The sequence below is a fragment of the Trichophyton verrucosum genome (assembly GCF_000151505.1).
Source record: "Trichophyton verrucosum HKI 0517 chromosome Unknown TV-F-b-06e04.M13r1, whole genome shotgun sequence".
In the NCBI taxonomy this organism is placed as follows: Eukaryota; Fungi; Ascomycota; class Eurotiomycetes; order Onygenales; family Arthrodermataceae; genus Trichophyton; species Trichophyton verrucosum.
Window position 1 is genome coordinate 17,196 of NW_003315440.1, and position 12,629 is coordinate 29,824.

The following is a 12,629-nucleotide window of genomic DNA, read 5'->3' on the forward strand; positions in this document are numbered from 1 at the left end:
GGGACGGGAGATTTTCAAAGTTTGCACTGTTTGCACTTCATAGAAGCTTTTGTCACGTGGTACACCTTAAGCATAACCATGATGACTAATATCCTTATCGATAAGCACTGGAGGATGATACTTCCTTCGCAAGGGCGACCTCGAGGCTGTAGCAACGCACCCTGTCAAGACATGGAAAACGCGCTTGCTATTCCCCAGGCTGTCTCTATGTCGTCGACATCTCATATCCTTGCCATCGGCAATCCTGACGATGTAGATCCGTCTCATGAACAAGTTACGGCAGTTGTCGCCATGCTACTGGATTCAGACATATGCTGTTGCATTGTTCACGATTATGCTCTTATTTACTATGGGGCCCGCCCGAACGCGCGTGTACTGTACAATTCTATATTTGTAGAAACTACAGGCGCGGGCTCCGGGCACTAATTTGGTTCTACTACATATAGGACCGAGTGCTATGCGTCCCAGATGCCCAGCTTGAGAAGGCTGTTGATATCTTCACGTCCAACCATGATATACTAGAGCCATGTGCACCGTTCCCTCTCCGCCGTCCGGGCTCCCTTGACCACAGATATCCTCGATTCAAAGCTGTTGGCCGGACAGACTTTTGGCTACTATTGCCCGCAAGTTACTGCCACTTTATATGTGAGCCTGAGAACATCGAATGGAGTCAAGGTTAGGCTACACGCTCGTCATAAACGTATCGCATACTAAGATTTATTAGGCCGTCTACCTTACCCAAAGCTTCATGTTTACGCCCAGAGCCTGATAGATACAACAAACAGGATAGACTTAGCGGCCTTAGTTGATGGCATGGACCTCTCTGAGGAATGGGGAGTAGAACATCTTGACCTGGAGGGCAATACTGACACAACATGGTGGGAAACTATGGTAAAGCGTGTTGGGGAGGATTCATTATTAGAGAATGACTCCATGCTAGCCTTTTCTCGACCTGTGTCTCGATTGGGACTCTGGAAGGAATTCGTCTTGACTAAAGAGAGCCGCATGTCTTGGAGACAAGGTCCCGAGGACTACGCCACAAGGTTTCGTCTCCATAATTCTAAGGATCCCCGTACACGACGGGGGCTGGGGATATGATGGTATTTATTTCGAACCCTTGATATGGCTGACATCGTGGATGCTAGCTATGGCTTAAATTGACGGAATTATGATTTTGAATGGATAGGCTATGTTACAACTCCTGGTCTTATTAGCATCTACAAAGGGCACTGAAGGCGTACGGGGTAGGTGATAAGCTACTCTTTAGGGCTTATATTCGATAAACTTGTCATTAACCATTAACTATCATTCAACAGAAATAGACAGCAACACTGGGCCTGGGTAAATAACTAGCTAGTTAAGCAAACAAAACAAGATAAAGTGAATATTCCGTGGCTCCTTAGCTGTATTCCTTCGTGTTTGGCACAAATATTGCATTTCGTGAAAGAGTAGTTAACCTAAAAGCATGAATATTCAACAAGCTAGTTAACCAGCTCAACGTTTCTTATGTTAATAGGTTCCGAGTTGTCTGGCTAGTGAGGTCCCTGCGGCTCTCAAAAAGGGGTTTTCTTTAGTTAGTTAGCCTACTCCGTACGAGTTAGTTAAACTAAGTCAGTTCGCTGCCAAGGAGGATCAACTTCTAACTAGTTATCAATTCGAGTGCGGGAGCCTCCCTATCCCCAGCATTATTAACGATGAAACCCATCAGGATACCCTTTTCTCGATGGATTCTGGCTCTCTGCGTCTGGATATTCTTGGCCGATGTCTCTCTGGCGTCGCTCGGTGACAGGCTGCCGGAATTTAAGGACTGCCTCGAGGTATCCCTGCCAGCTTCAAGGCTTGAGACGAGAAACGCTATGACTTACCTGTTGTTTTGAACGAGATAGAGCTGCAAGAAAGAGCACTGCGAGACGGGACAGAAATCTCTCCGTAAGATATCGTCCGGGTTGCTTGTCAGTCTGTCGAGTTATCAGAAGCTAATGAATCAAGCTTGAGCAGCGATACATCTCCGGCTCCTGCTTTGGGACTGCCCTTCGAACTGCGATTACTCCTGCCAACATGTCGTAACCAACCAGCGGCTGACCAGAGACCCTCCAATGCTTCAACCTGTCGTCCAATATCACGGAAAATGGCCCTTTCACCGAGTCATGGGCATCCAGGAGCTTTTCTCGACCCTGTTCTCCCTTTTCAACTACCTCGCTCACTACCGCGGAATACAACAGGTGAAGGAACGCATTCCTCAGTCTTACTCGCTACGGAAGTACTACCTCTGGTTTGGCTACTTTGGACTGGCCAGCTGGACGTTCAGCATGATATTCCACACGAGAGACTTCGCCCTAACAGAGAAACTTGACTACTTTGCAGCTGGGGCTAGCGTGCTATATGGTTTATATCTGGCTGTTGTAAGGATATTTCGCCTGGACAAGCTCCGGCCGCACTACAAGCCATCGCTTTTACGAGGATGGACGCTGTTCTGCATGACACTGTTTACTATGCACGTCTCGTACCTGACCTTCTGGTCCTGGGATTACACGTACAATATGGCTGCCAACGTCGCGGTGGGAATCATCCAGGATCTGATGTGGACTATCTTTAGCGTCAAACAATATAAACGATACATGAAGTCTTGGACGGCGTGGCCAAGTATGATCGTTGGATGGGTGATTTTGGCCATGAGCCTTGAGCTCCTGGACTTCCCTCCGATTGGTGGCCTAATCGATGCCCACAGCTTATGGCATTTAGGCACAGTTATCCCCACCATCTGGTGGTATGCGTACGTTCTCCCTGTGCCGTCTCTTCTCCTATCTTTCCTTTCCCTTCCCCCCTGCCTTCTTGTCCCTCGCTTGCTCCCCTTTTTACTGACTACCGTGGCCTTTCCCGTACAGATTCCTTATCCGGGACGCAGAGTTTGACATAACCGAGCAGCGCTTGCGTGCTTAGAAACCGTTTATATAGATCTGTCAATGGGATATATCAGTACTCCGTACATATCTACTCTAATAGACCACCTACCTAACAGCTAGCTACCTTATGCAACTTTCCCCATCTCCCTCTGGCAAACTTCTGAGACATACTTAGAGTCAGTCAGCTTGACGAAGGCCCCGTCCTCGACGCTGAGCTGTCCCCAGCCACCAGTAAGCCACCAGCATAGACCCTGCCTCGCTCTCTGCATGCATCCCCGTACTTTGCTGTCTCCAATTGCAGCTCAACCTGCAACATGTGAAGCTTTTGCGCTACTGCAGCGAGCGGTGCAAACAGTGCAAACACACCCCACGCTCAGCTGATTTTCCTCGTCTTCCCCCTCGCTGTCTTTCTCGCATTTTCCCCCCGCCGAGAGATAAATAGACGACGAAGCGAGCTTGCATCGACAAACAGACAACCACCCTCACTCGCTCACTCGACTTGCTGCAGAAGACAGACAGCGACACCATCAATGGCTTCCGCAGAGCTCCAGCAGGCCATCAACAAGGCCGCCTCGGCCTACACTAAACCTGAAGGGAAGATCTTTGAGTATGGAACCGCTGGAGTAAGTTTCGCAGGTCCCTTGTCCATGTAACGCGTATAAAAAAAAGGCCGCGGAAGAAGGGTGTTTCTTTGGGCTAATTCAAGCTGTTCTGTTCTCAATGTAGTTCCGTATGAAATCGTAAGGGGCAGAGAGTACACTATCCTACGCCGTACATACACCCTGGAGTCTAACGGATGGTTGTCATTAGAGAGCTTCTCAATACCGTTGTGTTTGCGATGGGACTGTTGGCCGGCCTACGCTCGAGGAAGCTCAACGGACAGTATATTGGTGTTATGATTACAGCCAGCCATAACCCGGCTGAGGACAATGGGGTTAAGTTGGTTGACCCGATGGTACGTGTAGTTCGGCCATGTGCTGCGGCCAGCATCGAGAGCTAACGTAAGATGTTTATCGCAGGGCGAGATGTTGGAGGTAGGATAATACCCGAAACTCAGACGGGGGGGAACTATTGACTTATCGCCTCCGTTTTTATCAGGCCGAATGGGAGGTCTTTGCTACTAGATTGGCAAACGCTCCTCTCGAGACTCTCGGAGAGGAATACGCGAAACTTGTCGATGAGATAGAGATAAAAATGGACAACCCTGCCCGTGTTGTCTTCGCCAGGGACACTCGAGCTTCTGGAGCTAGACTTGCTACTGCCCTCAGTGCGGCCATGGCTGCCTCAGAGGTTGAGGCCACTGATTTCAAGTACTTGACTACTCCTCAGCTACACTACATCGTTCGCTGCAAGAACACCCTAGGAACTCCCTATGAATACGGGAAGCCTACTGAGAAAGGCTACTACGAGAAGCTTAGCGAAGCATTCAAGAAGGTCATGAACGGACGCACCACTACTGGCTCAGTTACTGTTGACTGCGCCAATGGTGTTGGTGGCCCGAAGCTTGCTGAACTCGTCAAGTTCTTGCCCTCTGCTAAGGATGGTGGATTGGATATCACTGTTATCAACGATGACGTTATCAACCCTGACAGACTGAATTTCGAGGTATTCACGATATAGCCCCTTTTACACATAATGGGTAAAAAGCAATCGTTAACACAGATAAAACTAGTGCGGAGCCGACTACGTGAAAACGAAGCAACGCGCTCCACCTTCGTCCAAGGCCGTGGCACAAGACCGATGTGCCTCCCTAGACGGTGATGCTGACCGATTAGTGTACTACTACATGGATGCCAGTGGTGTCTTCCGACTCCTTGACGGTGACCGCATTGCCACTCTTGCTGCTTCTTTCATTGGCGAGCTCGCAAAGAACGCCGGACTTTCCAACAAGATCAAAATTGGGGTGGTCCAGACTGCCTATGCAAATGGCTCTAGTACCGAATACATTGAAAAGGTCCTCAAGCTCCCTGTTGTCTGCACGCCCACTGGTGTCAAGCATCTCCATCACGCTGCCATGAGATTCGATGTTGGCGTCTACTTCGAGGCCAATGGCCACGGAACCATTACTTTCTCTGAAAACGCTCTCAAGACGATTAAGACAGCCGAACCTCAGTCACCAGCCCAGAAGTACGCTTTAGAGAGCCTTGTTGCTATGACAGATCTCATTAACCAGGCAGTTGGAGATGCTCTATCTGATATGCTTTTGGTCGAGGTCATCTTGGCCCACAAGGGTTGGACCCTGAAAGAATGGGTTGCAACATACACTGATCTACCCAACAAATTGGTCAGGATCGAAGTCCCAGACCGCTCTATCTTCAAGACCTACGATGCTGAACGGAAACTTCAATCCCCTGCCGGTCTGCAGCAGCGTATTGATGACCTCCAATCTCGTTACAACAAGGGTAGAAGCTTCGCTCGTGCCAGTGGAACGGAGGACGCAGTTCGCGTTTATGCTGAAGCAGCCACCCGGTCAGAGACTGATGATCTCGCTAACAGGATTGCTGCTGTTGTCCTGGAAGCTGGCAAAGCTGCTGCTGGGCAGTAATTCTCTACTTTTAAGATTGTTCAAAAGAAGGGCAATTATGGTTTGTAATCACGACTTTATTTCACGGGATGTTTTCCTCTCTTACGCCAAAAAAAAGGATAATATAAAATCATACGATATTGATACGGCTTTGCTGAGCTTTTGACGAGGCGAGAAAAATAAATCTCTCTAGTTTTTGTCATCGTGATGCTCGTTGCTGGAACAGCGTTCGGCTTTTCGGCAACCTGGCCTCCTGTCTCAACTTGTTTGCCAACATGGCTTGACGGACATGAGGATTGGCTCTTATCCAGCAGTGAGAAAAAGCTTCTAAACCAGTCTCTGCTTTTCGCTATTCTTTGCAGGACAAAATCTGATTAGGTATCCCTATCCTTTCCTTTTTCTCTTTCTAGATAAATATTTCTATCGATACAGATTTGCGTCAAAAGAGCTGCTATGACTTCATACACATACTATATTCGTTTCCGGATTACATTACACAACCCCATAAGATCGCTAACTATGACTTGAGTATGCAAATGTAAAAATGGTAGCATTAAAAGAGGAAATTTACCTCGTTGATCATCTCTCCTCCCGATCCATATCGTCTCTTCCCCTCTTGGAATCCCCCTTCCTGCGCCCCCGAAGTGTGGCGCCCTTCGACCCTCGTTTTTCATGGAGATCTTTCATCTCAGTAACTGCCAGTCGCTGGGCATCCCCTACCCTATCACTCAGCACCATCACTTCCTCTTTCTCCGTCTTGTGCTCCGGCAGTTGCTTGCCCAATGCAGCCTCAATTCGCTGCCATATCTCAACCTCGTATTGTGTGACAACACTGATTGCTCGTCCACTCTTGCCCGCTCGGGCAGTGCGCCCAACACGATGGATATATGTCTTGCTGTCAGAAGGAAGATCAAAGTTCAACACTAGATCGACGGCCGGGATATCAAGACCTCGTGCTGCAACATCAGTAGCAACCAGGATATCTCGGCTTCCGGACCTGAATTTGCCGAGGGCCCCAAGACGAGCTGACTGGGATAGTTGGCCGTGGAGAGGGATTGCACCGAATCCCAGTGCGCGCAGGAGAATGGAAAGACGTTGGGTTTCGTTGACGGTGCGGGTGAAGATTATGGTAGTTTGTCCAGGGAATTCGTTTAGTATGTGCACAAGGTAGATGTCCTTGTACTTGTGAGGGATAAAAATGTATGACTGAAGAAGAGTTGAGACAGTTTGATACTTGTTGGACGAGATGGAAACTCGTAGAGGATTTGAAAGTGAGGCGCGCTGCAGAGATTCGACTTTGGAGCTTAGGGTTGCGGAGAACAGATATGTTCGGCGTTCGCGCGGAAGTACCTTTAATATCTTATCCAGCACAGGACCGAAATCCAAGTCGAGGAGCCGGTCCGCCTCATCCATTACTAGGTATTTCAAATTGCGCAGCGAGAATCCTTTAGTATTCTCCAGGTGGTCAAGGAGTCTTCCGGGTGTCGCAACGATAATGTGTGGCTTTTTCCCAAGAGAGATCGATTGAGATATCATGTCCATTCCTCCTACTATGACGGCACACCGAACTGAAATAAGCGACCCCAAGGCTTCGAACGCCTCTGTGATTTGTACGGCTAATTCTCGTGTGGGTGCAAGAACAAGTCCAAAGTATGGCTGTGGTTTTTCCATCAGGGCTATCAACGGTAAAAGAGTGCTCTGTTAGCCAGATTTCAGGCTTAATTATACCGACCAATTCCGCAATGAAGTTTGCTTACCTTGAAGAATTGGCAATGCGAAAGCCGCAGTCTTTCCACTTCCTGTCTCTGCCAGCCCCACCAAATCTCTCCCTTGTAGCGCCAGGGGTATAGATTCAGCTTGAATCGGAGTTGGGGTTTTATACCCTAGAGAGGTACAAGCGTCACATAAGGAGTCGATTATCCCCAGGTCCTTGAACGTCTTGGGTGCTTTTGTGTCTGTCGGTCCCTCGCCGCTCTCTTCTGGAGTTTCCTGCCCGCGCTCCGAACCCGAAGAGACATCATCCGAGACTGGCTTGGAGGACGTATGGGACAGCTTTCGCCGTTTGATATTCTTTACAGCCGACATCTTTGCAATTGTCTCTGGGGTATTGACAGATAAATTGAAATATTTAAATATTTACGCTCCATGTTCAATTTTCTATCAGATAAAAAAATAAGGTTTCCGAAATGTTTTTTTAGAGTTTCGGAGTCCGTCAAATCAATGATCCGATATCAAGATCAATTGGAAAAAAAAAAAAGTGCAAGCCCGTTATGAAGAACCTTGGACTGCGCTTGCTGAAGGACGAAAAGTTCAGATCTGTTCGATAACCTTGTTGTACCTTTTGATCGCCGACGATTTTTCTGTAATATGGCGAAAAGGCGTATTAAGAAGCGGACTCATGTCCCTCCAGGGAAGGCTGGAGCTTCAGGAACCAAGAATGGAGCCGCCTCAATGAACAGATCCCCCAAGAGCATGGTAATTCGAATTGGCGCAGGCCAGGTTGGTTCAAGCATGAGTCAATTGGCAAAAGATGTCCGGTCTATGATGGAGCCAGATACTGCAAGCCGCTTAAAAGTATGCCTATAATTTAAAATGTTTCTAAAATTTTCTATATATCAGAATGCTAATAGCCTTGATAGGAACGGACGAAGAACAGACTGAAAGATTATACCGTTATGACCGGTCCCCTAGGAGTTACCCATCTGCTGCTCTTTTCTAAATCAAGCAATGGAAATTCGAATCTCCGCATTGCTCTCACACCCCGCGGCCCCACGTTAAATTTCAGAATTGAGAATTACTCTTTGTGCAAAGATGTCATAAAGGCATTGAAGCGGCCGAGAGGCTTGGGGAAGAGCCACACAACCCCTCCACTCTTGGTTATGAACAATTTTATGTCTTCAAAAGAGGGGGAAGCATCGGAGAAAATTCCAAAACATTTAGAGTCTCTTGTCACCACAGTTTTCCAGTCTCTTTTCCCTCCAATTTCACCTCAAACAACACCTCTTGCCTCAATTCGACGTATCATGTTACTGGACAGAGACCGATCATCAAAGAAGGGACGAGACGAATCTTTTACAGTGAACCTACGACATTACGCCATCACAACAAAACGAATCGACTTGTCTAAGAGGATAAGACGACTTAATCCGAAAGAATTCCGGGGTAAGGAGAAGGATAAAGCTGTCCCAAACCTGGGTAAATTGAATGATGTTGCAGATTACTTGCTGGGCGGTGGTGGCGGCGATGCCGGTTTTACGTCTGCAAGTGAGACCGAAATTGAGACGGACGCGGAGGTAGAGGTTCTAGAATCCACGACTAGAAAAGTGTTGAACAAAAAGGAACTTCAGCGAGCTAAGGAAGCTGGGTCCAAATCAGCTCGCAGCTCCGGATCAAATGTTGAGAAAAGAGCAGTGAAACTGGTTGAACTTGGACCTCGCATGAAATTAAAGCTGATGAAGGTGGAAGAGGGCCTCTGCGGCGGAAGAGTTATGTGGCACGATTATGTGACCAAGACTAAAGAAGAAGCCCAGAGTTTGGATGCATCTTGGGAGAAGAAACGCAAAGAAAAGGAACTCAGGAGAAAAATACAGAAGGAGAATGTTGAAAAGAAGAAAGCCCTGAAGGCAAAGACACCACGTGAGGGTAAAGATGATGAAGAAGATTCTGATGAAGTTGATGATGATGATGACTGGGATAGCGATGACTTCATCCACGGGGAAGAGGACGAAGATGAGGAAATGGGAGAAGCAGAAGAAGGGGAAGCTTAAGTGGCGCTATCGTACTGAAAGTCTTGCATACTTTCTTTTATCTATTGCCGAGGATACCCCTTTTGTACATATTATTTGCATCTTTTCAAAAAGTTACAGCATTCAAGCGTAGGCAATCAACACTACGTTAGATATGTGTTGATTTTCACTGAAGGAAGTGGGCGGTTAGTTGGACCTCACTACTGCTAGGATTACAACTTCGATCATGGCGCCGGGGGTAAACCAATCGAGCAGAAAATAATAGATTATCATTTATAATTGTATTGGAAATTCATATACTGATTCCTCTGGGACAGATTCACCGTCAAACCTTCCCCGTGCTCTGGAGCTTCTTTTCAACAAGTCTATCCACCATCTTTTCCAGAGCGGCTGCATCTCCGTTCGTCTGTCCCTCGAAGTAGCCTTGTACAGTCTTCTCGACGTACTTGCCGACCAGATCGATCTCGACATTAATGCTATCACCAGGCTTCTTCTTTGATGTAACTATTTTTTCTTGTGTGTATGCAATTAGCATGACTTCCCACCAACCATCTTCGCCATCTTTGACCTTGGTAATTGTTAAGCTGGCACCGTCCAGAGCAATGAATCCTTTCTCCACAACGTATCTTAGCAAACTTCTGTCCTTGGGCTGCATCCTAAGCACTAGGGAGTTGCCATCGGGAGTTACAGAGAGAAGCTCGGCGGTGGTGTCTACATGGCCCTGGACAAAGTGGCCGCCCATACGTGTCGTGGCCAGCACAGATCGTTCAAGGTTGACTGGTGACCCAGCTTTGAGAGATCCTAGGTTTGTCCGTCGTAGAGTTTCAGGCGCAACCCCAACTTTGAACGATGACTTATCGAACGCTGTCACGGTAAGGCAAGTCCCTTTTGTTTTCTGGTTAGTTGCTGGACAGACATTATATTTATACTTTATTTCAGGAAGAAAACATACCATTGACACATATGCTGTCCCCTAGCTTTGTATCTGTAAGTATTTCTGCACAATCCGAAATTGTCAAGGATGTCCCGCCCCCGCCTGTGGAGGAGTCATCTTGAGGGTCAAGGGCAGTGACAGCTTAGAATTTATTTGTTAACATCAGGCATCATCAACGGAAGAGACTTCTACTTACTGCCAACTTTCTCTACCAGGCCGGTAAACATGTTAGCCAAGTATTATTGAGTAGTCTGTCTGGTGGGATCAACAAGACGTTGCCGTTGCTTGCGAGGGCGGCGGGCTTGCTCATTCGCAGTCCAGTTAACTAGTTAGTTAGTTAGTTATTATGTAAGCGCATCGGGGAGCCGAGGCCGCGGTTCGGGAGTGGGGCCGCGCTTGCACCTGTTCTGCCGCTTTCGGCACTTGAACAGCCGCGTCTCCCTGCCTTTACCGCCAGTGTTCATCATTCGTCGCTAGTCAACCTCGAGGTTGACAAAAATCAATTCACAGAACTATATCAATGAGTGAATTGTGCATGTGTTAATTGTGAGAGGAAAATGAATTCCTACCGAATCTTAAGACGCGTTGTCAATACAGACAAGCTTTCAAGGTTCGCCAATAACAAAGCTTTCACGGCAGCATGCAAGCGTTATTCGACAGCTGCTCCTTCGGCGGACACACTCCCACTGGCTGGCATTCGAGTTCTGGATATGACTAGGGTTCTCGCAGGAGTAAGTTATATTTCCTACCTCTGTCTTTCAATCAAATACGTTCAAGCGTCGTTTGGTCTGAACATGGGACTAACAGTGGTGTAACTCAAGCCTTACTGTACCCAAATACTCGGAGATTTAGGGTGAGATTTGGTGTCCAAAAGCTCTGAATAGTCATTTTCGTGCGATGTTAACAAGAGTTTGTCTAATTCAATAGCGCGGAAGTGGTCAAGATTGAACACCCCACACGAGGAGATGATACACGGGCATGGGGTCCTCCATACGCCAAATACAAAGATGATACAAAGGAGGGCCCAGGAGAAAGTGCTTATTACTTAGGTGTGAGTCATGCTTTAACCTCTGATACAGTATTCTGGCTTCTAACCCGAGAACAGGTTAACCGAAACAAGAAGTCTGTTGGGTTGTCATTTGCGCATGAGTCTGGCATTGAGATCCTTCATAAGCTTGCAAAGGAGAGCGACGTGTTTGTGGAGAACTATATCCCTGGATCACTGAAGAAATATAAGATGGATTACGAGTCACTTCGAGCAATAAATCCAAGATTGATCTATGCAAGTGTCACTGGCTATGGGCAAACAGGACCATACAGCAAGCGAGCTGGTTATGATGTGATGGTAGAGGCTGAGATGGGATTGATGCATATCACCGGGTCGAGGGATGGACCGCCAGTTAAGGTTGGAGTCGCTGTAACCGATTTAACCACTGGTCTGTACACATCAAACGCTATCATGGCTGCACTTATAGCTCGTGGTAGAACTGGTAAAGGTCAACACATCGATGCTTGCTTGAGTGATTGCCAAATAGCGACACTTGCAAACCTTGCGAGCTCGGCACTTATTAGTGGGGAGAAGGATTCTGGAAGATGGGGAACAGCTCATCGTAAGTTGAAATCAAGGAGGACAAATCCACACTTACAACCGCTTACATGACTGGCAGCTTCGATCGTCCCATACCGAAGTTTCAAAACAAAGGATGGTGATATTCTACTTGGTGGAGGAAATGACAGACTGTTCGGGGTTCTCTGTGACAGGCTAGGCCACCCGGAGTGGAAGACCGACGCACGTTTTACCACAAATGCCCTTCGTGTAAAGAATCGGGAGATCATCGACAATCTCATTGAGGATCTTACCGAGCAGAGGACGACTCAAGAATGGTTAGAGGTCATGGAAGGCAGCGGTATGCCATATGCGGCTGTAAATGACATCCAAGGCGCTCTGAACCATTCACATGGTAAGCTGCACTAGCCATATTGATGGATAGTTTTACTAACACACACCTAGTGCTTGCTCGAGGGATGGTACAAGAGGTTGACCACCCGGATTGCGGACCTATCAAACTTGTAAATACTCCCGTCAAATATTCCCATGCCACACCAGGCATACGAACGCCACCTCCAACACTCGGACAACACACTGATGAAGTATTGAGCAATGTCATGGGCTATGACAAAGAAAAAATAGCCCAATTAAAGGCAGACGGAATTGTTTCATAGATTGTTCATATTGTAGTTATAGTTACCCCTTTCGGCCTCTCGGGGGCTTAACATCTACCTAGAATATACAACATATATAGATATACGGCGTAGACCAATTTAGCTAACAAGCTGAACATGCTTCCTCAGTGGAACCATCAGATCTTCCGACATACTCTGTTTTATTTGCTTGCCGTCTCTCTAGGTCTGTCTCTCCCTGTTTGCCCCTTAGATTTCCCCGTTCACGTGACAACACGAGCCGCCTCCGACTGGCCTTCCCAAATTAGTTACTGTGCAAGTCAAATTTGCCCTGCAGTGAC

At 47.5% G+C, this 12,629-nt stretch overlaps 6 protein-coding genes across 6 annotated transcripts; 4 read left to right on the top strand and 2 right to left on the bottom strand.

Annotated features, from left to right (window-relative positions):
- Positions 1 to 2,147: 2,147 nt before the first annotated feature.
- TRV_03840 (uncharacterized protein) lies at positions 2,148 to 2,912 on the top strand (the record flags this gene model as incomplete). Its single annotated transcript, XM_003021977.1, has 1 exon — positions 2,148 to 2,912. One exon carries the CDS (start codon positions 2,148 to 2,150, stop codon positions 2,910 to 2,912), a length of 765 nt encoding a protein of 254 aa, XP_003022023.1.
- A 787-nt stretch (positions 2,913 to 3,699) lies between these two features.
- Positions 3,700 to 5,448, top strand: TRV_03841 (uncharacterized protein; the record flags this gene model as incomplete). The annotated part of the gene is made up of 3 exons (XM_003021978.1): positions 3,700 to 3,858; positions 4,002 to 4,508; positions 4,576 to 5,448. The coding sequence occupies 3 exons, from the start codon at positions 3,700 to 3,702 to the stop codon at positions 5,446 to 5,448; spliced, it is 1,539 nt and encodes a 512-aa protein (XP_003022024.1).
- A 558-nt stretch (positions 5,449 to 6,006) lies between these two features.
- TRV_03842 (uncharacterized protein) lies at positions 6,007 to 7,512 on the bottom strand (the record flags this gene model as incomplete). The annotated part of the gene is made up of 2 exons (XM_003021979.1): positions 6,007 to 7,103; positions 7,185 to 7,512. The coding sequence occupies 2 exons, from the start codon at positions 7,510 to 7,512 to the stop codon at positions 6,007 to 6,009; spliced, it is 1,425 nt and encodes a 474-aa protein (XP_003022025.1).
- A 282-nt stretch (positions 7,513 to 7,794) lies between these two features.
- Positions 7,795 to 9,194, top strand: TRV_03843 (uncharacterized protein; the record flags this gene model as incomplete). The annotated part of the gene is made up of 2 exons (XM_003021980.1): positions 7,795 to 8,001; positions 8,067 to 9,194. The coding sequence occupies 2 exons, from the start codon at positions 7,795 to 7,797 to the stop codon at positions 9,192 to 9,194; spliced, it is 1,335 nt and encodes a 444-aa protein (XP_003022026.1).
- Positions 9,195 to 9,498: 304 nt separating this feature from the next.
- On the bottom strand, positions 9,499 to 10,128 carry TRV_03844 (uncharacterized protein; the record flags this gene model as incomplete). The annotated part of the gene is made up of 1 exon (XM_003021981.1): positions 9,499 to 10,128. The coding sequence occupies one exon, from the start codon at positions 10,126 to 10,128 to the stop codon at positions 9,499 to 9,501; it is 630 nt and encodes a 209-aa protein (XP_003022027.1).
- Positions 10,129 to 10,664: 536 nt separating this feature from the next.
- Positions 10,665 to 12,330, top strand: TRV_03845 (uncharacterized protein; the record flags this gene model as incomplete). Its single annotated transcript, XM_003021982.1, has 6 exons — positions 10,665 to 10,838; positions 10,929 to 10,960; positions 11,035 to 11,158; positions 11,213 to 11,717; positions 11,775 to 12,068; positions 12,119 to 12,330. 6 exons carry the CDS (start codon positions 10,665 to 10,667, stop codon positions 12,328 to 12,330), a joined length of 1,341 nt encoding a protein of 446 aa, XP_003022028.1.
- Positions 12,331 to 12,629: the final 299 nt, after the last annotated feature.